Source organism: Mustelus asterias, chromosome 10, assembly GCF_964213995.1.
Source record: "Mustelus asterias chromosome 10, sMusAst1.hap1.1, whole genome shotgun sequence".
In the NCBI taxonomy this organism is placed as follows: domain Eukaryota; kingdom Metazoa; phylum Chordata; class Chondrichthyes; order Carcharhiniformes; family Triakidae; genus Mustelus; species Mustelus asterias.
Window position 1 is genome coordinate 95,935,133 of NC_135810.1, and position 26,113 is coordinate 95,961,245.

At 42.4% G+C, this 26,113-nt stretch overlaps 1 protein-coding gene across 1 annotated transcript in view; it reads left to right on the forward strand.

The window, feature by feature from the left end:
• Window positions 1-25,590, forward strand: part of rfc3 (replication factor C (activator 1) 3) — a 43,841-nt gene extending 18,251 nt beyond the window's left edge. Inside the window, exons 5-9 of the mRNA XM_078222242.1 lie at window positions 2,911-3,092; window positions 6,501-6,637; window positions 7,047-7,145; window positions 19,796-19,865; window positions 22,860-25,590. Of these exons, the coding sequence (XP_078078368.1) occupies window positions 2,911-3,092; window positions 6,501-6,637; window positions 7,047-7,145; window positions 19,796-19,865; window positions 22,860-23,051 (680 nt within the window). The 3' untranslated portion in view covers window positions 23,052-25,590. The remainder of the gene's footprint in view (window positions 1-2,910; window positions 3,093-6,500; window positions 6,638-7,046; window positions 7,146-19,795; window positions 19,866-22,859) is intronic.
• Window positions 25,591-26,113: the final 523 nt, after the last annotated feature.

Sequence of the window (26,113 nt, forward strand, 5' to 3'; positions counted from 1 at the left end):
GTTAAATTGTGAATATATTGGCTGGTCCACTCAGCATATAAGATATCAGTTTCAACCACCCAGTCCTTGAGGTAGAATTCCAGCTCCTTTCATTCACAGATTCCCATCAGCTACCCCTCAACCCAAGTTCCACCAGTTTCGACTTCAACAAAAAGGTGCATTTCTCCAGAACTACTTCAGCTCTGTCTACTACTACTAGAATCCATTATCAAGGATTTCAGATTCACTGCATTTGAAAATTGTGGTATAATCAGACAAAGTCAGCAAAGATTTACGAAAGGGAAATCATAATGACAAATTGACTGGAATTCCTCGAAGATGTAATGAGTAGAGTTGATCAGTAATTAATAGACCAGGGAGAACTGCTGGATGTGGTTTATTTAGACATTTAGAAGGCTTCCGACAAGGTCTCACGTTGCAGATTACAAAGTAAAATGAAAGCGCATGGGATTATGGATGATGTCTTGAGATGGATAGAAAGCTGTTTATCATTCGGGAAGCAAAGAGTTGGAAAAATGGGTCTTTTTCCAATTGGCAGGCTGTGACTAGTGAGGTACCGCAGGGATCTGTGCTAGGAGCAGAACTGTTCAAATTATACATTCATGATTTGGACGAGGGAACTAAATGTATGATCTCCAAGTTTGCAGATGATACAAAGTTGGGTGGGAGAGTGGGCCTGGAGGAGGATGCAGAGATGCTTCAGCGTGATTTGGACAGGCTGAATAAGTGGGCATATGCATGGCAGATGCAGTATAATGTAGACAAATGGGAGTTTATCCACTTCAGTACCAAAAATAGGAAGGCAGATTATTATTTGAATGGATTGAAATTAAGAGAAATGGATACTCAACGAGACCTTGGTGTCCTTGTGCATCAGCCGCTAAAAGTATGTGGGTACAGCTGGCAGTAAAGGCAAATGGTATGTTGGTCTTCAGCAAGAAGATTTGAGTATAGGAATAGGGATGTTTTACTGCAATTGTATATGGTGTTGGTGCGGCCACACCTGGAGTATTGTGTGCCGTTTTGTTTTCTTCATCTGAGGAAGGATGTTCTTGCTGTAGAAATTTCTTCACCCGCAGAGTGATGAATCTGTGGAATTCAGCCATTCAGTATGATCATCCAACTCAATAGCCGGATCCCCCCCTCCCCTGTATCCTTTGATCCTTTTCTCCCCAAGAGCTATATCCAACTCTTTCTTGAAAACGTATAATGTTTTGCCTCATCTGCTTTCTGTGGTAGTGAATTCCACAGACTTACCACTCTTTGGGTGAAGAAAGTTTTCCTCATCTCAGTTCTAAACAGTTTACTCCCCAAGAGCTATATCCAACTCTTTCTTGAAAACGTATAATGTTTTGCCTCATCTGCTTTCTGTGGTAGTGAATTCCACAGACTTACCACTCTTTGGGTGAAGAAAGTTTTCCTCATCTCAGTTCTAAACAGTTTACTCCCCAAGAGCTATATCCAACTCTTTCTTGAAAACGTATAATGTTTTGCCTCATCTGCTTTCTGTGGTAGTGAATTCCACAGACTTACCACTCTTTGGGTGAAGAAAGTTTTCCTCATCTCAGTTCTAAACAGTTTACTCCTGATCCTGAGACTATGACCCCTGGTTCTGGACTTCCTCACCATTGGGAACATCCTTCTTGCATCTGTTAGATCTGTTAGAATTATATAGGCTTCTGAGATCCCTGTCCCCCCTTCTGAAGTGCAGCAGATATAATCCTAACCGACGCAATCTCTCCTCTTGCGTCAGTCCGGCCACCCCAGGAATCAGCCTGGTAAACTCCCGCTGTTCTCTTCATAGCAAGAACACACTTCCTCAGATAAGGAGACCAAAACTGCACAAAATATTCCAGGTGTGACCAAGCCCTATGTAATTGGAGCAAGACATCCCTGCTCCTGTGCTCTAATCCTCTTGCTATGAAGGCCAACCTATCACTTGCCTTCTTTGCTGCCTTTTGCATCTGCATGCTTACCTTCAGCGACTAGTGTTTGAGGGGACACAGGTGTTGTTGCACATTCCCCTCACAATTTATAGCCATTCAGATAATCTACCACGCATTTCCCACTCGCTCTGCTTGTCCAAATCACACTGAAACACCTCTGCATCCTCCTCACGGCTCGCCCTTCCACCCAGCTTAGTGTCATCTGCAAATTTGGAGATATTGTATTTCGTTCCCTCATCTAAGTCATTAATATATGTTGTGAATAGCTGGGTTCCTACTTGTCACTGCCTGCCATTCGGAAAAAGACCCATTTATTCCAATTCAAAATAATTCTAAGTATTGAATTCATGGGGAAACTGGAGTAATTCATGCTGGGTTTTTTTCAGTGGGAGTTCAGACTAGAATCTCCCACACTCTGTGCACTGCAGAGGCCACCAGCATGAATATCATTAAAGACTAGGGGACAGGGCCTATTCCTGCCTGGGAGGATGTGCAGTGGCCCCGCATTGTCAGCCTCACAATTTACTGGCCAGCTCGAACCGTTCCTGGGCCCACTAATTACATTAAAATTAGATGTAAATAGGGATTTAAATTACTTACCTGTCTTCCCGTCAGTTTCCAACATGGATCTGGTGGCGTGGGAAATCCAGTGCTGGGAGAGGCGAGCACAGTGGGAATGCATGTACGAATCCCGCGAATGCCTGTCCGCGAGATTCTCCCACCTCGCTGCGCCAGAAAATTAGTGTGGCGGGGTGGGAGAATCCCCCCCGCCCCCTTAGCCTACCGTAGCCTCTAACTCTTCCTTTATTCTGGTAAAACATTGTTGCACATTATAATAGTTACTGCAGACTTTGCACTACATATACATTATAGTAGTTATTGTAGACTTTTGTGCTCTACATGTATAGTGTAAGAAAGAAGCTAAGCAACTAATGCAATGTTCTAATTTTAATGGTTTTGACAGTTGTGTTGCTGACGGAAGTTGACAGATTAACAAAGGACGCCCAACATGCTCTGAGGAGGACTATGGAAAAGTACATGTCTACCTGCAGATTAATTCTTTGCTGTAACTCAACATCAAAAGTCATTACTCCTATTCGTAGTCGATGTCTTGCAGTGCGAGTCTCTGCACCCAGCATTGAGGAAGTAGGTGTATTTAGCTTAATGCAATTCTTGTTTTAAGTTTTTTTAGTTAATGAATTCTTGAATAAGCCATCAATTTGGGTTTTTTTAGAATTGAATTCCCAGGATGTGTTTCAATTGTTCCACAATTATACAATGATTTCAACTTTACATATTATTATAATCCGGGCTTACCCTGAGTTTCTGAGTCTTTGATCTGTTTTCTTTTTTAAATATCTCATCTTATTTTCTGTAATATAAATTCTGTGGCCCCAGTCTCCTGACTGAATGAGACCAAATATTCGTATTCTGCCCTGCATGTTGGCAAGGAGAAGCGAGGCTTCGAAACTGAGGCATTTAAGGTACATTTATAGTTCAGCTATAGTCAGTGTTGGTGAGTGATCAGGAACCAAATACACGCATTATAACTTTTTTGTGTAATCTTCAGTGGTTTTTCATTTAGTCCTGGAAATAGGTTTGTTTTTACTTTAGTTACGAGGCAAACTTTCATGCCTGATTTTCATTTCTGTTGAAGTCAATAGAAACAAAAAATGGGCAGTGTGTAATCAGAAATTGTCCTACTCTCTCTCTCTCTCTCCCCGTGTTTTTTTGTAAGTCTAGTTTTTCAAATGATTTAAGAAATTTAACAATGACAGCTATAATGTTCTATCAGTGGCGCTAATGCATCCCAGAAAATTGGCCAGACTCTTCAAATCATGTTGTCTTTTTATGTCCATCAGAAAATGCAAATAAGGTTCTGTAGTAGGGTCATTTAGATCTGAAACATTAATTTTGGTTCTATCCAAGATGCTGCCAGACCTGCTGAGTTTATCCAGCACTTTCTGTTTTTATTTGGCCAAATATGATGTCTGTTTAAATATTCATCGGAATGACTAGGGCAGTGCTTCTCCAGCTATTTTCCAATGTGACCCCATTTCTATCACTTGAAAATAAAGACACCAGTAAAAAGAAAACTGCAATAAAACAACATGGGAACATTCAGTATATAAAATAAAGTTTGCATATTATGGTGCGACATAAATATGAGCTTTTGAAGTACTTTGTAAAAATGTTATTGTATGTATCCATATAGGTTTCAGCCAGGTTCTCCATATTTCCAGGTGAGAAAATGTGGAATCTCACCACCCCCCCCCCGCCAGCCTCTCTCACACAAACATTGAAATCAATTCCCCACTACATGGAGGCTTGCATGCATGCCCACACGTGCCCCACTACACCCACTCACATACAAACACAGCAGTCCCTCCTCCCAACTCGCTCACTCCGTCACACTCCCCCTCTTTTAGAATTAGTGTCCATGCAGCAGAGTTTCTATCGTGGGGTAAGGAACCTGTACCAACCGAAAGGAACAGGCATACAGTAAAGTTTGAAACCACCACTCACCTTCCTCACGCAGTTGCATGACCTCTCGAATTGTCCAGCCCTTTGCATGCATTGAGCCTATGTCAGTCTCTACCTGTGCCAAGTTGGCTCATAAATATCTTGGACCCACTAAAACATTTTCTGAAGTTTCTAACCAAGGACTCATCATCATCCCCTTGTTATTTGATGGCAACGATCCAGGGGTTTACAGCTGTCTAGTCAGAGCATTCAGACTTGGTTATCACTTTTCAGCAGTCACTATTTCTACTTCAAGGAAGCTCGCAACCCCAAATGTGCTTTCAGTTCAGAACCTCTGAACTACAAAAACTAGGAGGGCGATTTTGTGCCCGCATTAGTGATCCGTGGGATCATTGACACAGGCGTAAAATCCAGAGAGAATTGGGAAATATGATTCTTTGCAGAGAGATTGTGTTTCCTGATTTCCCACGCCCCTCGTTGGTGATGTCATAAGGTTCAAAGCGGCACAGTGGCAAAGTGGTTAGCACTGGAACCTGGGTTTGGTTCCCGGCTTGGGTCACTGGAGTCTGCACGTCCTCCCGTGTCTGCGTGGGTTTCCTCCGGGTGCTCCGGTTTTCTCCCACAGTCCAATAGACGTGCTGGTTAGGTACATTGGCCATGCTAAATTCTCCCTCGGTGTACCCAAACAGGCGCCGGAGTGTGGCGACTAGGGGATTCATTGCAGTGTTACTGTAAGCCTACTTGTGACACTAATAAATAAACTTTACTACAAAGGACGAAAACCTCATTTTAATGGTTTTGCATGCATTTAATATGATTAGCCAGGCCCCCTGCTGCCAGATGCTCTCTCCATCACTGAATATTCAATACAACTGGGTTTGACAAACAAGATTCAGTTGTGGGGTTTCCCCAGATTGTATAGCCCTAAGGGGAGGGGCATTCCTGCCTACCATAGGTTGGCAGTGTGCTGGGGACAGTTGCCAGTGGTGGGCCTTCTGGGCAGCACTATGGGAGACGTTCCCCTTGTGTGTTGAGGAGGGTTGATGCCTGAGAATGGGGAACTTGCCCCTGGGACTGCGGTGAGGGGGGTGGGGGGGGGGGGGGGGGATTCGTCCCAATACCTGCAAGGGGGTAGGGAGAGGGGTGGTTGCTCCGATGCCTGCTGTGGGGGGTGAGGGAGGTTGTCCAATGCTTATGAAGGGGTGGGTGCCCTGTTGTTGGGTAGGTGGGGGAAGGAGAACCCTGTCACCTCCGCTGAGGGGGGGGGGTTAATCCCCAATGCTCGAGAGGGGGGTCCTTATATTTATGTTGGGGGGGCTGGGTGCTGTTCAGCTTCTGTAAGGGTGCCCTGATCTCTGTGGAGCTGGCCTTGCTGGCTCTATCAGGCCCCGCCAGAGTAATGGAGTAAATGCCACTTACCTTTTTTAATTCTGAGGCTTCAAGATCTGGAGTGAAAATTGGGTTGTGCAACTGCAGAGTTCTGCGTTGTTTTTCAGTCTTACCATTTTTTTTCAAAATGTCAGGCTAAGAGAATTCTCTTCATTACAAGCAACAGTGTTGATTGGGATCTGACTATAGGTTTTCTAAATTAAGAATTTTTGGTGAGGCGCACACGGAAAAATTATTTTCTCTTGTCAAACAGCCAGTAGCCCGAGAGTTTAAAAGTTTGTTTGGGGTTTTCAAAAAAATTTTGAAGATTGAATCATGACAGAATAAGTAATTGCTTAAATGGCAGAAACATCATATTTTATCAACAGCAAAATGACTGATTCATTAAATGCTTTGCCATTGCAGCCTTCAAAAATAAAACTTGACCAAAAATGGGTAACCATTGTCAATATTCCTTTAATAGCAAACCCTTTAAATACTTCATTTTTTTGCATTTCCGACAATTTGACTATTTAATAATTGCACCTGGTGACTTAAGTGATGGTGTAAAATGGCATCTGAATAAAACTTGGGGAAATTGATGGCCTGAATAATGAAGTTGCAGTATTTTCTGTGGTGTAAAGTATTCTCAGAATTTGAGGTGATGTGCAACAGTGACGATTAGAACTCATCTGTTCCCAGATTTGTCATGTGCTGAGTGGGGTTTGCAAGAAAGAAGGTCTCTTACTTCCTCAAGAACTGGCCAAGAAAATTGCAGAAAAATCCAATCGCAACCTTAGAAAAGCATTGCTTATGTGTGAAGCCTGCAGGGTTCAACAGTAAGTAAGGTTGATTTTTAAAATATTTATATTCATTCTTTGGTTGCGGGTATCGTTAGCAACACTAGCATTTCATTGCTTATTCCTAGTTTCCCTTGAGAAGGTGGTGATTTATTAATTTACATGAGTTCAAATTCTCAAACTACCATTGTGGGATTTGGGCTCTTGTGCTCTGGATTGTCCATGCCTGGATTACTCATCGAGGGTGTACTTTGCAAATTTGTGAACTTTGAATTTTCACAATCGTCATTACAAAAAGTAATTTGAAAATAGCAAAATTGAAACTACATCAATTTCTACCAGTTCCAGCGACTGCATTTGATCCTTAAAAAATAGAAAGGAACTATGTGGCAAGCAAATCTAGATTGCTTTGATTTTTCTTGACTTTTAAACATTTTTATGCTCTTAGATATCCATTTTCGACAGATCAGGATATTCCTGAGACAGACTGGGAAATATATCTCCGAGAAACTGCTAATGCTATTGTCAGCCAGCAAACACCGCAAAGGTAAACCTCATGAAATTTTATTTTTCTGCCACCAAAAGTGGAGGGATTTACACTTGCATTTTGACCTGCAATCTATTCAACTGCTTCAGCAGATTTTTCCCATGATCGAAATTACTTCCTCTCATCAGATCTTTTTTCAAAGCTGAGAGAGCTAATGGTTGACCATTCCATTAATTCTGAGGCTCATTTTGGTATTTTAAACTTTCCTTTTTTCTAAGGAAGTTTCACTTCCTCTTAATGGGGGCTCTGAAGTCAGCATTTGGAACATGAGACAAAATAGACAGAAATTGTATGCTTCACACACCAGCTGATATGGACTGGGGGGGGCTTGTCACAGAGAAATCTGTACCCCAGTACTGATGCACAAGTAAACTTAATGGTGTGGGGAAGCTGTCTAAGGTATCCAGTTGAGAGATTTGGAGGAGCAGAGTTGGGTTTTAAGAAGGATCTTAAAAATACAGGAATTCTTAAAGAATAAACCCAATGGTCAGGTAAAGGTGGGAATGCATTGGAGGCTGGAGTGAGAGCAGGTGAGGTTGTAGATCTGGAGGAATGAAGCTACACATAGCAAATACTGTTATGACAGTCTTAATTTTGAGATTAAAATGGCAAGGTCTGAAGCCTATGTAAGTCTATATAGGGGGGCGTAATGGATAGCAGAACTTGTGACAGTTTAGGACATATGCAGCATTTTAATTAGTTGATTTATGAAAGGTGGAAAATGGAAGTCTGACCAGGAGAGCATTAGACTTGAGTTATACTCCCAGTTTCACATACTGCTTCAACGACAATTTGCAATTGTAACTATGCTTTTAATGGCATACATCAACAATGTAATCAGACAAAAATTGGCACCACGCTAAAGGAGGAGATTTTGGGACAGTTAGAGAGGTTTTAAGCAGTGTCTTAAAGGAGAAGAGAGGAGTGAAGAGGTTTGAGAGGGAAATTCCAGAACTTGGGACCTTGACAGCTGAAGATAGTCCTATCAGTGACCGGGAGAAGTGGAGGATTCACAATAAGTAGAGTTCATTGAATGTACTCTGCTGTAGGACTGGAGAATGTTAAGGGAGAACAACAGCCTTGGAGTAATTAAAATGCAAGGATAAGAATTTTAAAATTGAGACATTAGTGGACTGAGAGCTCATGTAAGTTGCTGCAGATGGAGACGATGGATAATTCGGACTTGGTGCGATGTAGCTTATGGCTAGCATTAGCAATAGGACAAAATGAAATCATTCTTAAAATTAATTCCATTGATTGCTTGGAAAAATATATTTTCTAAATTAATTCATGGGATGTGGGTGTCACTGGCGGGCTAGCATTTATTACCCATCCCTGATTGCCAGTGAGCTGCCTTCTTGAACTGCTGCCGCTGCCTCGGCAAAGCTGCCAACATAATTAAGAACTCCATGAACCCCGGACATTCTCTCTTCCACCTTCTTCTGTCGGGGAAAAGATACAAAAGTCTGAGGTCACCTATCAAACAACTCAAGAACAGCTTCTTCCCAAAATCTCCTCCTTTAGCGTGGTGCCAATTTTTGTCTGATTACATTGCTGATGTATGCCATTAAAAGCATGGTTACAAATGCAAATTGTTGTTGAGGCAGTCAGACTTTTGAATGGACTTATCTTGCATTAAGTTGATCTTTCTCTACACCCTAGCTATGACTGTAACACTACATTCTGCACTCTCTCCTTTCCTTCTCTATGAACAGTATGCTTTGTATAGCGCGCAAGAAACAATACTTTTCACTATGTTAATACATGTGACAATAATAAATCAAATCAATCCGTGTGTTGACATACCCACAGTGCTGTTTGGGAGGGATTTTATACTGATTGCAGTAATAAATCCATTTCCTAACAACTTTATGGCAAAAGATTAGGCAATGAGTGTTAAGGGGCATCAATCTGCCTCTAATTTGTCTGCATCAATTAGTCCAATTCTAAGCTTTATCTGTTCCCCATACCAGGATGCTCTTTCTGTTTTACCCGGTGCCTACCACACCCAAAAAAAACTTGAATATCTGCTCCTTTCCTTTGGCCAGTTTGAAATGGAAATTAGTATTGCATTTAATTCCTACTTTCATTATTTCCTTTGCGACCTAAGCACTACATCTACTGTCCTTGCAGGATGCTACTTCCTCAAAAAACAATCAAGAAGCCTCCCCCAGCAGCACAACTTCTAAAGTAATGCCCTACTGTTTATTAGAATATTCTTGGCATAAGCATGGCTTAATTTGCCCTGATAAATCCTATTAAGTTGCCAGGTATTGATGTTAGATTGGATCTGTACTTTGGCAATTTTTCTTGTGCATACTTGTTACTAATCTCAAGTCTTTGACTTAGCAGATCATGGACTCAAGATCCACTCCAATATTTGAGCATATAAACTAGCCAGACATTTGAGTGTCAATTTTAGACATGGACTAAAGTCACTTGTCCCCTCGAGTGAACTTGAGATCCCATAGCAGTATTCAAAAAAATAGTGGAATGCTCCCAGCATTTATCTTCAAACATCCATCTCTGAGAGCCTTCCATCTGGTGAGATGAAGATTTGTACCTTTGTGATCAACTCTTGAATTAAACATTGCCTGATGAGGCTTAGAAGACCTGGCACTGTCTCACTTCCTGCAGATGAAGGCAGTGGCTGAGAAGGAAGTGTGAGATTGCTGGCCTCTGGTTTTCTGTTCTCATGATGTGGAGATGTCGGCGTTGGACTGGGGTAAGCATAGTAAGAAGTCTCAACACCAGGTTAAAATCCAACCGGTTTATTTGGCAGCACAAACTTTCGGAGCGCTACTCCTTCATCAGGTGAGTGAGGACTTGTGTTCACAAACAGGGCATATATAGACACAAACTCAATTTACAAGATAATGGTTGGAATGCGAGTCTTTACAGTTAATTAAGTCTTAAAGGTACAGACAATGTTCATTGTTCTTCTGCAGCGAGGCAAGGAGGAGCGATTTGTTGCAGGAGTGCTAGGGTGAGAAATTGACCTTTAAATTACATTTTCGCGGGATTTATTTATTAAATTTTCCAACTGTAAACCGGAAGTAGGCCGCGGGGTGTTCTGGGAAGGGTTTTTTGGAGTTTTTTTTAGCGTGCGGGAGGTTTAAAAGCAGGCCACACTATTCAGCGGGCAGCGGAGTGAGCAGGGAGCAGAGTGAGAGCTGAAGGGCTTTGGCTTAACGGGCAGAGGCAGGGTAGATTCTGTTCTTCGTTCTTCCAGTAATTTAAAGAAAGGGGTAATTATGAGTGGGAGGCCAGTTTGTTGCTGTTGGATGTGGGAGTTCATGGAGTCGCCTAGCCTCCAGGAAGTCCATATCTGCGCCAGGTGCGTCGAACTGCAGCTCCTGAGAGACCGCGTTAGGGAACTGGAGCTGTGGCCCAATGACCTTAATCCAGTCAGGGAAAATGAGAAGTTAATAGAAGTTACAGGCAGGTCGTCACACCAGGGCCACGAGAGGAAGACACGTGGGTCACGGTCACGTACCAGAGAGTACCCCAGTGGTTGTCCCCCTTAACAGTAAGGGATGGGTGACAGACGGGAGAGAGGAGGGGAGAGAGCAGTCAGTGATGGGATCCCCTGTGGTTGTCCCCCTACAAAATAAGTATACCGTTTTGGATACTGTGGGGTGGGGGGGGGGGGGGGGGGGGGGGGGGGGGGGAGAATGACCCTCCAGGGGTAAGCCACGGGTGACCAGGTCACTGGCACGGAATCGGGCTCTGTGCCTCAGAAGGGAAAGAGGGGGACTAGGAGAGCAATAGTAGTGGGGGATGCAATAGTTAGAGGCACAGACAGGCGGTTCTGTGGGCGCGAACGAGACTCCAGGATGGTAGTCTGCCTCCCTGGTGACGGGGTCCTGGATGTCTCTGAGCGAGTAGGAAGCATCCTAAAAGGGGCGGGTAACCAGACAGACGTCATTGTCCACATTGGTGCAAATGACGTAGGCAGAAAGAGCAGGGAGGTCCTGCGAGAGCAATTCAGGGAGTTGGGTAGTAGGCTAAAAAGCAGGGCCTCTAGGGTAGCGATCTCCGGACTACTCCCAGTGCCACGTGCTAGTGAGGCTAGGAACAGGGAGATTGTACAGCTGAACGTGTGGCTAAAGGACTGGTGCAGGAGGGAGGGTTTCAAATTCGTGGATCACTGGGAAGTCTTTAAGAGAGGATGGCACCTGTACAAGAAGGACGGGTTACACCTAAACTGGAGGGGCACGAATATCCTAGCTGGGAGTTTTGCTAGTGTGGTTCGGGTGGGTTTAAACTAATGTGGCAGGGGGGTGGGGATCAGAACAATAGGTCAATAAGCATAGAGGCTGGGGACGAGGTTGGGGCCAAGACAAGGCTATCTCAGAGTCCAAAGATGTGCGGGTTAGGTTGATTGGCCATGCTAAAAATTGCCCTTAGTGTCCTGAGATGTGTAGGTTAGAGAGATTAGTGGGTAAATATGTGGGGGTAGGGCCTGGGTGGGATTGTGGTCGGTGCAGACTCGATGGGCCGAATGGCCTCTTTCTGTACTGTAGGGTTTCTATGATTCTATGATAAGAGGAAGAGCATTCTGGGGGAGGATGACCTCAGTGGGTCTGGAGTGCATCTGTTTCAATGCAAGGAGCGTCACGGGCAAGACAGACGAGCTTAGAGCCTTAATGCTTGCGTGGAACTTGGATGTGGTTGCAGTGACGGAGACTTGGTTAAAAGGACAGGACTGGCAGCTGAATATTCCGGGGTATAAGTGTTTTAGGCAAGACAGAGGAGGGGCTAGGAGAGATGGAGTAGCAATGCTAGTTAGGGAGCATATTACAGCGGTACAGAGGGTGGACAATTTGGAAGGGTCAGGTAACGAGTCACTGTGGGTGGAGCTCAGAAACAGGAAGGGCGCAGTCACTATGCTGGGGGTATACTACAGGCCTCCCAACAGCCCACGGGAAGTTGAGGAACGGATATAGAAATATAGAAACCCTACAGTACAGAAAGAGGCCATTCGGCCCATCGAGTCTGCACCGACCACAATCCCACCCAGGCCCTACCCCCATATCCCTACATATTTTACCCGCTAATCCACGCATGCCAGGACACTAAGGGGCAATTTTAGCATGGCCAATCAACCTAACCCGCACATCTTTGGACTGTAAGGAGATTCTGGACAGGTGCAGAAAAAATAGGGTTGTTGTAGTGGAGACTTTAATTTCCCTTGTATAGACTGGAAATCGCTCCGGGCTGGGGGCCTGGACAGGGAAGAATTTATAAAATGCGTACAGGAACGTTCTTTGGAACAATATGTTGACACTCCAACTAGAGAGGGGGCTATACTGGACCTAGTACTGGGGAATTATCCCGGTCAGGTCATCAAAGTTTCAGTAGGGGAACATGTGGCAAATAGTGACCACAATTCTGTAAACTTTAGGATAGTAATGGAAAAAGATGAGTGTTGTCCTATGGGTAAGGTGTTGAATTGGGGGAAGGCTAACTACAGCCGGATTAGGCAGGATTTGGTGGCTGTTGATTGGGAGAGGCTGTTCGAGGGTAAATCCACATCTGGCATGTGGGAGTCTTTTAAGGAGCAATTCTTAGGACTGCAGGACAGGCATGTGCCTGTAAAGAGGAAGGATAGGAAAGGTAGGATTCGGGAGCCGTGGATAACCAGTGAAATTGTGGGTCTAATCAAAAATAAATAAGAGGCATACATGAGATCCAGGCAGCTAAAAACAGATGGAGCACTGGAGGAATACAGAGAAAGTAGAAAAGAACTCAAACAGGGAGTTAGAAGGGCAAAAAGGGGTCACGAAATGTCCTTGGCAGACAGGATTAAGGAGAATCCTAAGGCATTTTATATATACGTTAGGAACAAGAGGGTTGTTAGGGAAAGAATCGGACCTCTCGGGGACAAAGGAGGGGAATTATGCTGAGAACCAAAGGAAGTAGGAGAGATCCTAAACGAGTACTTTGCATCAGTATTCATAAAGGAGAGGGACATGTTGACCAGTAGTGTCTCAGAGAGATGTGTTGACCCGTTAGAAAAAGTCTCAATTACAAGGGAGGAAGTGTTAGGTTTTTTAGGAAACATTAAGACAGACAAATCCCCAGGGCCAGATGGCATCTATCCTAGACTCCTCGGGGAGGCAAGAGATGAAATTGCTGGGCCTCTAACAGAAATCTTTGTCTCTTCACTGGACACAGGTGAGGTCCCAGAGGATTGGAGGATAGCAAATGTGGTCCCGTTATTTAAGAAGGGTAGCAAGGATAACCCGGGTAATTATAGGCCAGTGAGCTTGACGTCCGTGGTAGGGAAATTGTTGGAGAAGATTCTTAGAGATAGGATATATGTGCATTTAGAACGGAATAATCTCATTAGCGATAGACAGCATGGTTTTGTACGAGGGAGGTCAAGCCTCACAAATTTGGTTGAGTTTTTTGAGGAGGTGACAAAAACGATTGACGAGGGAAGGGCTGTGGATGTCGTCTATATGGATTTTAGTAAAGCGTTTGACAAGGTCCCTCATGGCAGGCTGGTGCAAAAGGTTAAATCTCACGGGATTAAAGGTGAGCTAGCTAGATGGGTGGAGAACTGGCTTAGCCAGAGAAGACAGAGGGTAACAGTGGAGGGGTCTTTTTCCGGTTGGAGGTCTGTGACTAGTCGTGTTCCGCAGGGCTCTGTACTGGGACCTCTGCTGTTTGTGATATATAAATGATTTGGAGGAAGATGTAGCTGGTGTGATCAGTAAGTTTGCAGATGACACAAAGATTGCTGGAGTGGCGGATAGTGATGAACATTGTCAGAGAATACAGCAGGATATAGATAGGCTGGAACATTGGGCGGAGAAATGGCAGATGGAATTTAATCCAGATAAATGCGAAGTGATGCATTTCGGTAGATCTAATGTAAGGGGGAGCTATACAATAAATGGCAGAACCATCAGGAGTATAGACACACAGAGGGACATGGGTGTACAAGTCCACAGATCCTTAAAGGTGGCAGCACAGGTGGAGAAGGTGGTCAAGAAGGCATATGGCATGTTTGCCTTTATTGGAAGGGACATAGAATAGAAAAGTTGGCATATGATGTTGCAGCTGTATAGAACGTTGGTTAGGCCACATTTGGAATACTGCGTCCAGTTCTGGTCGCCACACTACCAGAAGGACGTGGAGGCTTTGGAGAGAGTACAGAAAAGGTTTACCAGGATGTTGCCTGGTATGGAGGGTCTTGGCTATGAGGAGAGATTGGGTAAACTGGATGAGGGGCGACCTAACAGAGGTATATAAAATTATGAAGGGCATAGATAGGGTGAACAGTGGGAAGCTTTTTCCCAGGTCGGAGGTGACGAACACAAGGGGTCAAGGTGAGGGGGGCAAGGTTCAACACAGATGTCAGGGGGACGTATTTTACACAGAGGGTGGTGGGGGCCTGGAATGCACTGCCAAGCAAGGTGATTGAGGCGGACACGCTGGGATCGTTTAAGACTTATCTAGATAGCCACATGAACAGACTGGGAATAGAGGGATACAAACGAATGGTCTAGTTGGGCACATGAGCGGCGCAGGCTTGGAGGGCCGAAGGGCCTGTTCCTGTGCTGTATTGTTCTTTGTTCAATGTGAGTGGAGAGAGGGCCAAGCACAAGTTAAAGAGGTGTTATTGTCTCCAGCCAGGACAGTTAGTGAGATTTTGCAAGCCCAGGCAAGTCGTTGGGGTTACAGATAGTGTGACATGAACCCAAGATCCCAGTTGAGGCCATCCTCGTGTGCGGAACTAGGCTATCAGTTTCTGCTCAGCAATTCTGCATTGTTGTGTGTCGTGAAGGCTGCCTTGGAGAACACTGACCTGAAAATCAGAGACTGAATGCTCGTGACTGCTGAAGTGTTCCCTGACTGGAAGGCAACACTCCTGCCTGGTGATTGTCAAACGGTGTTCATTCATCCGTTGTCGTAGCATCTGCATGGTCTCCCCAATGTACCATGCCTCAGGACATCCTTTATATCCAGAGGCATGGTACATTTGGGGAGACCACGCAGACGCTATGACAACGGATGAATGAACACCGCTCGACAATCACCAGACAGGAGTGTTCCCTTCCAGTCGGGGAACACTTGAGCAGTCACGGGCATTCAGCCTCTGATCTTTGGGTCAGCATTCTCCAAGGCAGCCTTCACGACAATGCAGAATCGCTGAGCAGAAACTGATGGCCAAGTTCCGCACACGTGAGGACGGCCTCAACCGGGATCTTGGGTTCATGTCACACTATCTGTAACCCCCACGACCTGCCTGGGCTTGCAAAATCTCACCAACTGTCCTGGCTGGAGACAATACACACCTCTTTAACTTGTGCTTGGCCGTCTCTCCACTCACATTGCCTGTACGTATAAGACTTGATTACCTGTAAAGACTCACATTCCAACCATTATCTTGTAAATTGAGTTTGTGTCTATATATGCCCTGTTTGTGAACACAAGTCCTCACTCACCTGATGAAGGAGCAGCGCTCCGAAAGCTTGTGCTGCCAAATAAACCTGTTGGACTTTAACCTGGTGTTGTGAGACTTCTTTCTGTTCTCAGCCTCCAGAGGTCACTGCCACCGGCAAATATCTCCCAGTTCTGAATGTCACTGTCTGCCAACTTCATATCTCAATTGCAGGTGTCCTTGCCACAGATGTATGGATGTCCAGCAGATCTTGACCCAGTGGCTCGTTCAGTGCAGAACATCTTTGGATATACAGTTGTCTTCCATCTTATGAATGTGGCCAAGCCAGCACAGACATTCTTGGCTTAGTAATGTACATGTGCTGATGGAACTAGCATACTCCAGGGCTTCTGAAATTGTGACTTTTTCCTGCCAGGAGATTTGAAGGATAAATCTGGGACAGTGAAAGTGCAAAATTGTTCAATCTTTCTCCTGCTTAATATATATTGTCTAGGCTTCAGAGGCCATGGGCTTGGTAGATTTGCTGTTTGACGTTCTCAGTCGGATTGAAATGTGGTACAACTTTCACACCTCTTTAGGTTCTCAAGGCGTTCTGGTACTGTCTCGTCATAACTTGTCCATCACCGGGTGACTAGCACTGCTGCCTCACAGCGCCAGGGATCCGGGTTCGATTCCAGCCTCGGGTCATTGTCTGTGTAGAGTTTGCACGTTCTCCCCATGTCTGCGTGGGTTTCCTCGGGGTGTTCTGGTTTCCTCCCACTGTCCAAAGATGTGCGGGTTAGGTTGATTGGCCATGGTAAACTGACCCTAGTGTCAGGGATTAGCAGGGTAAATATGTGGGGTTACGGGAATAGGGTGCGATTGTGGTCAGTGCAGACTCAATGGGCCGAATGGGATTCTATGATCTCGTGATTCTATGATCTTGTCATAGAAAGTGGAGAATGCACTGAGCAGAATTTTCTTCTGCTTAAATAGGCTGCTTCTGCTCACATGTTGAGATCAATAAAACCAATATGTGGTGGTCTCCTTTGTTTGCTTCATTTCTCTTGCAGCTGCCGACTTGCAAAGATCATGTTGATTGTGGATTTCCCAGTTCTGAAACCACATTGACATTTGGGATAAATGCATTCAGCCATGAACTGCAGTCTGACCAGGACAAGACAGTTGTTTTTCGACAAACGTTTAGCAGTGTGATGCCTTGATAGATGTTGCAATTACTATGGTCACCCTTGTTCTTGTACTGGGTCACAATCTTTGCATTTCACACAGCCTGAGGCATTGCTCCCTCCCGCCAGCAGAGAGGTTTTTCATGATGTTGCAGGAGTGCCGACTTCCTGTACATATTGTTCAGGTAGCATAACATTACCTGAAGCTTTGCTGGTAGCAAGCAAGTCAGTAGCTTTACTAAGCTCCCTACTGTGGGTTTGGTATTCAATTCTTTCGTAACAGTCAGACCCTCTATTGTGTCCAGAGCTTCCTTGGTGAGTTTTTCTCAAATGAATGTTCTACCCTCTGCTCCAACCATTTATTGCAGTTAGTGATGAGTGGGGTTGTTTTCTTTGCTGATGGACCTGTTGCCTTTTTAAATCCAATAGTGCATGTCTCTAGCATTCTCTGTGTCAAAGGACTTCTGGATAATCAGGCAAAGTAGTAACTAATAGTCACTGATAAGACACGTAAGCAGTTTGTTGGGTTTTACTTCAAGTAGTTTTGTGTGTTAATGAGTTTTCTTGCTCTATCTCGCCGTGTTGCAAATGTTCCAAAATATATTCCACTTGCTTCTGCATTGTGTGGGAACGCTTGACAGTGTCTTTTCAATCGAGTCGGGGAAACTGTTGATCCTTACCTGGAAAAGCAGTATGGCTCATGGTGATTATGAGGACTGCCTTCCTGCTTTGAATGAAAAAGCTTCCAGAGTTGCATCCTAACCCTGGTACATACAAGGAATGATCTATATTGCAGTCAGTGCTGTTGTAGCTCTCTTCATTAATAAATAAATTTTTTAAAAGTATTCTCAAAGTCACAAATAGGCTTACATTAACACTGCAATGAAGGTACTGTGAAAATCCCCGAGTCGCCACACTCCGGTGCCTGTTCGGGTATACTGAAGGAGAATTTAGCATGGCCAATTCACCTAACCAGTACGTGGCCAATTCACCTAAACCCACGCAGATAGGGAGAACGTGCAAACTCCACACCGACAGTGACCTGAGGCTGGGATCGAACCCAGGTCCCTGGCACTGAGGCAACAGTGTTAACCACTGTGCCACCCCACAGTGGCATGTGTGACATGAATGATCATACCTTGTGGCATTGTCCTGATTTTTGGATATCTCCAGAACACATTGGAGCATGGTTTGTTTCTGAAAAAAGGTGTCAGTGACACACAACTCTAGTCCGCTTTCATTTATCTTTCCTGTACTATGATGCTTGAAATCCCAAATGGGCAAAGATGTTCTGTCTAGATGTCCTGTTAACATTGTCAAGCTCCTCATAGGACCGATCTTTTGCCCCTAGTGGAGCACAGAGTTAGAGCATAAACATTTGTGATGTTAACTGACCCGGTTTGAATTGAGAGAGCGCATTATGAACTATTTCTGCACTGTTTTATCATTGAGAGCAGCAGTTTCCTTGCAGCAAATCCTACATACACTCTGCTCACATGTTTCCTTTGAACTTTTTCCCTGCCAAATGAACATGTTTTTCTTCCAGTGATCCATTCTGAGCAAGACTTTTCTGTTGTTTGTATGCTATGTCAGTGTTCAGCCAATTAAGCTCCATGTTGACCACAGCTGTTTTCCGTGCATGATTGACCAGTTGCAAGTTTTCTAACTCCTGTGCACATGGCCCTGAACTTTCACCTTGCCAGTCAGAGTTGACATTTTATTGGTCCAGATTGCAGTCAGCAATGAGTGGCACTCATCTCATCAGTTGTCAGATGTCTGAAATAGTGCTTTTGTGAATAGGGCAAAGAACAGCGCATGTCTTCAACCAATCAGATTGAATTACGTTATTGGATTTAGATGAACATTCTTCCATGTATATCATGTGCAGGAAAGAAAGATGAGACAAAGAGAAAATAAAAGTATTTGTTCAATCTCCAAGACCAAATAAAATTTCATTATCAAATTTCTTCTGAACTACTGGTATAAGACAAATTGCGGAAGAGCCCAAGAAATTGGATTGCAGCTTCCTGATTTTCATGTTTTTGTGTGGGTGAGCAGGTGCCAAAAGCTCTTGTCCAATTTATTGTATTTTCTTCCTACTCAAGTCTGGCCGAGTAATATTTATCACTGCTGTTTATGAACTTAGTGGTTAAAAACTAATATTGTTTGCCTACATCACAATATTCACTTATTTAAAAGGTAATCCATTGCCCATATACAACAAGCTGAGGTATCCTAAGTACAAAAGGTGCAATAATCCTTATTTTCCATCCTTTGTTTTCCTTTATTTCCTTTCTTGGCAACTGCAACATTAATTGACTCCCTTTTGATATTATGTCGATGGGAACATATTACTACAGTGATATGTTCTGATTCCTTCCTCATTTCTCCTTTTATTCCCCTTCCTCCTGCATCAGAGAAGCACAATTTTGTGTGTCTTTAGGCAATGGTAAGGTGATAGATGATATGGCTTATACATAAAATTTCATATGGAAATTAAAGAATACTGTAAGAAAAACCTTTTAAATGTACATGTTCTATACTTAATTGCCTCACAAATCATAGAATCCCTGTAGTGCAGAAGGAGGCCATTTGGTCCATCGAGCCTGCACCAACAACAATCCCACCCAGGCCCTATCCCCGTAACCCCATGTATTTATCCTGCTAATCCCCCTGACACTAGGGGTCAATTTAGCATGGCCAATCAACCTAACCCGCACATCTTTGATTTTATAAATTACCTTCTTGAGATATTTTTTAATATAGCATTCCTCATCTTTCTGGTTTGACAATGTTTAAACAACATAACATTTCATGGTATCAGATTTCTAAGGAAGTTTTGCGAAGTCTGGTCAAATAAAATACGATCCACATAAATGCTATACTGTATTAGATAGAAACTTTACATGCAGAATTTTTGAGACAGTTTGTAGGAAAACTATGAAGGCAATTATGTTGCCTCCATTTATTTATAGCACTTTGATTAGGATATATTCCTTTAACCTGGAAAAGCATAATTTGTGCTAATATATTTTGTTTTGTTGAATTTATCATGTCTTTCCTTTTAGGCTGCTTGAAGTGCGTGGCCGATTGTATGAGCTTCTGACACACTGCATACCCCCCGAGATAATAATGAAGGTATATTACAGAAGACCTTTTAATCCTATCATAGTCACACCATACCTAAAAAGAGGCTAAAATCTACTCCCCAAGGTTGAAGCAATAAAATTACTGACATAGTTGAGCAACTCAGCCATCCAATAGTGTTTAATTCTAGAATGGTGGTACAATATGTTAAGGGGAGGGACAACACATCTTTTACCATGACTCAAAGCACAGTTAACAAGTTACTTTGTAGCTTTTTTTTTACACATCTCAATCTAACAAACAGAAGAAATGACCTAAGATTTTTTTGTCTGTGGAGAAAAGTTCCTGCCATGAGATTTTTAATGATTCAAGTACGCATTAGCACATCAGTGGTTTAACATCATAACTGAGTCTGACAAGAGTATTAGTGGTACGGTGGTTCAGTGGTTAGCACTGCTGCCTCACAGCTCCAGGGATCCGGGTTCAATTCTGGCCTCGGGTCACTGTGTGTGGGTTACCCCTGGGTGCATCGATTTTTCTCCCACACTCCAAAGATGTGCGGGTTAGGTTGATTGGTCATGCTAACTTGCCCCTTCATGTCAGGGTAAATAGTGGGGCTTACGGGGGGGGATAGGGCCTGGGTGGGATTGTGGTCGGTGCAGACTCAATGGACCAAATGGCTGTCTCCTGCACTGTAGGGATTCTATGATTTGACACACTAAGTTTAGAATGCAATTGAAATTACAACCTTCTGGTTCAGGCAAGAAAGTCATCTATTAAAACAAGCTCTATTGGCATATTAGACCATGTTATTCCACAGAGTAATGGAATGCAGATGCTAATTTACCATTTAACACAACAAGTTGCTGATTACAGGTGGAAGAGGGTGGGAAATAAAATTTTAATGGGAGTCAATTTTTGAGCATTTTGCTGCATAAACAGATCAGGAAAATTCTCACCTGATTTGGTCATGGAATGATGTAAAGAACATTCTAACTTATTGGAGAATGAATAATTAGATGCGTTAATTTTGAGCTTCAGTTCTGAGGTGCTGTCTATAATTTTTCCAAATATTAAATGTAAAAGCTCTTTAATGGTGCAATAGGATAGCAGCAGAATTTTATCAAGCTAAGGAAAAGGTTAATGACCTTGACATTCAATTGTCCCGACTTTTCATTTAATTTCACAAGATCACATTGCTACTACCAAGTGCTACAAGGCCACAGTGCGTAAAAGGGAAGAGGTGGTGGCATTAACCAAAATGAATTAAACTTTTCTGTAATATTTATTGACCAATATTTGATGTTTTTTCATGATTGCAAGTGGCTTGTCGATGGAAGTAACCACTACACACACTTACTGAAAAAAATTATTGAACACAAGGTCATTTTTCTCAGTGTTGTTCAATTGAATAAAATGATCTGTACAGCAACTCTTTGTCTCTTTCAAATTGCGCTGACTGGAATATATTTAAGGCCCTATTTAAAACTCATATTTCCTACATTAAAATGTCTTGCTAACTGCACATTTTATACTGCTAATTGGAAAAGGTTATTGCAAAACATTACAGTGCTTTGTGTCACAATAATAGTGACCCAGCAGTTATGGAATTGCTCCTTTAGTTTGAGCTAGTCTGTAATATACAGCAAAGTACCATTGCTGAAGTGATGACTTTGAAGAATAGAAATATCTTTTTAAAAATTTTACATAGTGTGCAATAAGGAACATTAATATTGGATTTAAATGTCCAAATAGTATTTTTATTCATTCATGGATTAGAAACTATAAGCAGGAGTAGGCCATTCGGCCCAAGAGCCTGTTCCATCATTTTGATCATGTTTGTCATCAAATTCAATATCCTGATGCCCCCCTTCCCTTCATATCCCTTAATCCCTTTAGCTCTTAGAGCTCTATCCAATTTCTTCTTGAAATCAGACAAAGTCTTGACCTCAACTACATTCTGTGGTAGTGAATTCCACACATTCAACACCCTCGGCATGAAGAAATTTCTCCTCGGTTCTAAAGGTTTATCCCGTATCTTCAAACAATGACCCCTGGTTCTGGACTCCCCCCCACCATTGGGAACATTCTGAATCTACCCTGTCTAATCCTGTTAGAATTTTGAGTTTCTATGAGATCTCCCCTCACTCTTCTAAACTCCAGTGAATATAATCCTAACTGACTTGGTCTCACCTCATTTAACAGACTGGATATCCTTCCTCAGATAGGGATACCAAAACTGTACACAATACTCCAGATATGGCCTCAACAATGCCCTGTACAATTGCAGGAAAACATCCCTATCCCTATACTCATATCCTCTTGCTATGAAGGCCAACATACCATTTGCCGCCTTTTCTGCCTACTGTACCTGTGCACTTACTTTCAGTGACTGATGCACAAGGACACCAAGGTTTCGCTGAGTATCCACCTCTCTCAATTTACACCCATTCAAGTAATAATCTGTCTTCCTATTATTGCTACCAAAGTGGATAAACTCAGATTTATCCACATTATGCTGCATCTGCCAAGCACATGCCCATGCACTCAGCTTGTCAGGGTTGTAGGCTTTGCTGGCTATGTCAGCATTTATTGCCTATTCCTAATGACACTTGAGAAGGTGAGTTGCCTTAGTCCATATGTTGTAGCAACACCCACAGTGCTTTTAGGAAGGGGGTTCTAGGATTTTGATCCAAAGACAGGAATTTATGCCCAGCTAACGATGGCAAATAATTCTGCAGTGTGAAAAGAGCGAGCAAAATTAATTGAAATATCACTTGTGATATTGCACATTCAATTAAGTCAGAAGTATGGATTCTTCAAAGTTTCTCTAAAGTAATGTTATCTGAGTTAGATCAGACTGAATGAGTCTTCAAAGAATTTGATTCATAGAATCATATATTTTATTCTATGAATCAAATTTTTTGAAGACTAGCAATTATGATGATGGAATGGCCTCCTTCTGCACTGTAGGAATTCTATGATTCTGTGAAATGCGGTGATATGCAAATTTTCAGATTAATTTATTTAAATTTTCTGTTTCAGGGTCTCTTGTCAGAGTTGTTAAACAACTGTGATGGTCTACTTAAAGGTGAGGTTGCACAGATGGCTGCCTATTATGAGCATCGTCTGCAGCTTGGCAACAAGGCCATCTATCACCTGGAAGCATTTGTGGCCAAGTTTATGGCTATTTACAAGCAATTCATGGAAGATGGCCTGGAAGCTATGATGTTCTAATGGGATTTCTGTTCTTTAAAGATATTCTGACTGTTTTCATTTTGGGGAGGGTATGACTATAATTGGATGATTCTCATTCACAGCTATAGAAACTCAGCTAAAATTTGTACAAGAATTTAGTTGACTGAATAAATCCTGTCTTCCCATTTTGTCCTATTATAACAAACTTGATAAACCTACTGTAAATAACTCTGAACCAGCAAACAATTCTGATGAAGATCGGATTATCTGTTTTGTGTACTTTTTAAAACTCATGATTTCAAGACTGCAAACAACCACTTTATCCAAATAAAGTGATTCCATATTGGGGGAAATGGTATGCTGAAAAGTGCATCCTCTGGTTTGAAAATATTTTTCATTAATTTCACAAACAAATGAAAATTGTAACCCTGAAAGAAGTCAGTGTTTTAATTTAAGTTTTCCAGAATCTGCAATGTATTGTGTATGTACCTATGATTGTGGTGATGTGGATTCCTTTTGAATTGCTTTGTTGTTGTAATTGGTGGCTCAACTTCTGATTTTTCTGGGTTTAACTCTGGTTCCTGGGGCTAATTAGAACTTTCATCTTGCAATTTAATTCAACCACTCTCACTCGAGAAAAATTACTGGAAAAGTTATGGAACTAAAGGCTCAAGTCCCCTGTGAGGAGTACAGAGTCTGAAAAGGGAGATAGATCATGAGATGGCATAAATTTGGCCATTGAAGTATAATGTGGAAAAATGAGAGGTTATCCACTGGTGAGAAGAATAGGAAAAACAAATATTATTAAAATGGAGAGAAACAGTAGAATGCTGCAGGCCAGAACGATCTGGGTGTCCTTGTTTATGAATTACTAAATGTCAACCTGCAGGTACAGCAAGTAATTAAAGCAAATGGAGTGTTTATTGGAATGGAATGTTATTGCACGGAAAATGGAGTATGAAGTACGAAAATCTTGCTGCAACTGTGCAGAATATTGGTGTGATTGCACTTGGAGTTGTGTTTTGGTTTCCTTATTTAATGAGGGATATATTTGCAATTGAAGTACTTCAGAAACTGTTCATACGGCTGATTCCTGGGATAAAAGGGTTATCTTCTGAGGAAAAATTAAGCAAATCTGGCCTATACTCATGGAGTTTAGAAAAATGTGAAGTGAGATCAAGGGAGTATATTGGAATTTGGATCAAAGTGGGAATTCAAGTGATAAATCTTTTCCAAGTTTAATTTTAGAATAAAACTAAGATTCTGACCTAGAACTAACAGCCTTTTAGTAAATTACATAGACTGGTTAAACAGATCAAGCACCTGAAGAAAGCCCTTGCCTGTCTAGATTTGATTTGATTTATTATTGTCACATGCATTAGTATACAGTGAACAGTATTGTTTCTTGCATGCAATACAGAAAAAGCATACTGTACATAGGGGAGAAAAGGGAAGTGTGCAGAATGTATTGTTGCAGTCATAGCTAGGCTGTAGAAAAAGATCAACTTAATGGGAGGTAGGTCCATTCAAAAGTCTGAAGCAGCAGGGAAGAAGCTGTTTTTGATGTTGGTTACTGTAGCAGGAAGCTAGACTAGTGAGTGACTCATACAGTTCTATATAAGAAAGGGACTTTAAACTGCATGGTCAATGAGGGGAGACTTTGGCTTGAATGAGACAGAGACGGAGTAAATATATTTGGGAATTTGGTTCAAAGTGGAAATTATGTGCAAAGTGGGAAAAGAGGTGCTTCTGGTGTGGTTTACTGCAAGAAGTGCAACTGAGAATAGAGTCCTGGAGCTGAGTAATTAAGGAAGTAATGGAAGGAAGGGAAAGAGGTGCTCTTTGCTTTCTAACTTTCTCAGCCTTTCGGCTAGTATTTGGTGACTGGTATGTGACTAAGGTTTATTCTATTCCAAAGGTTCAAAAGGCATACAGGCCCCCTAGCAGTAGCCACATGGTAGGGTGAAGCATAAAGGAAGAAATAAGTGGGGCTTATGAGAAAGGTACGGTGATAATCGTGGGAGATTTTAATTTTCATAGACTGGAAAAGTCAGGTGGGCAAAGATAGCCTAGATGAGAAGTTCATTGAATATTTTTAGAATAGTTTTTCATAACAGCATGTTCTGGAGCCAGAGAGCAGGCATGTTAGACCTGATATTGTGCAACAAGATGGGAGTAATTAATGATCTAGATAGCAGGGACCATAATATGATTGAATTTTACATTCAGTTTGAGAGAGAGAAGAGCGAGTCTGAGACCAGATGCGTTTTTATGACAATGGTTTCATAGTTGCGATTGCTGAGATCCACTTTTACTTCCAGATTTAATCATTGAATTTAAATTCCATCAGCTGCCGTGATGAAATTTGAACTTGTGTCCTCGGCATAATCTTGAATCTGGATTGCTAGTCCAGTGACATTGCCACTATCTCATCACTTTCCCATTCATTTTACAGTCTTCTGGCCTCAACACGAGTTCAACAATTGCATATCATATGTTCTGCTCTTGTTTCTCTTTTCGTTTTGTTTTTAGATTGCAGCAGTTGATTTTTTTATCACTTATATCTGCTTTAGACATGCCTTTTGTGTCTTTGCATTATTCCATTACCACCCATTTTTGCCTTGCAACCTCATCCATTTCATCATATTATCTCTCCTCCTTTCCACCTTCTTGCAGATCTTCCCTTTTTTTTTCTCCTCGTTCTTTTTCTGCTTGTGTTCTTTCGTGAACTTCTGTGAAAAGTCATCAACCTGACACACACGGCGGGATTTTACGGTCTTGCTCGTCCCAAAACCGTAAAATCCCACCTGAGGTCAACGGACTTTTCCACTGTCCGCCTCTCCTTTGGCAAGCAAGGCGGTACAGTTCCAGCCATTTACTCTTTTTCTTTTCTCCGTTGGCTCACAAGACCAGCTAAAGTTTCCAGCATCTTCTATTTTTATTTCAGATTTCCTTCATCTGTGGCATTTTTTTAATGCACTGAATGAATGTCAGTTCCTTATTAATTATAGTCTTTCTTGCCTCTTTTTTAATAGGTTAATAACAACATGTAGGATAGCAATGCAAACAGAAGATAAAACTAGTTAACTAGATAAAACTTG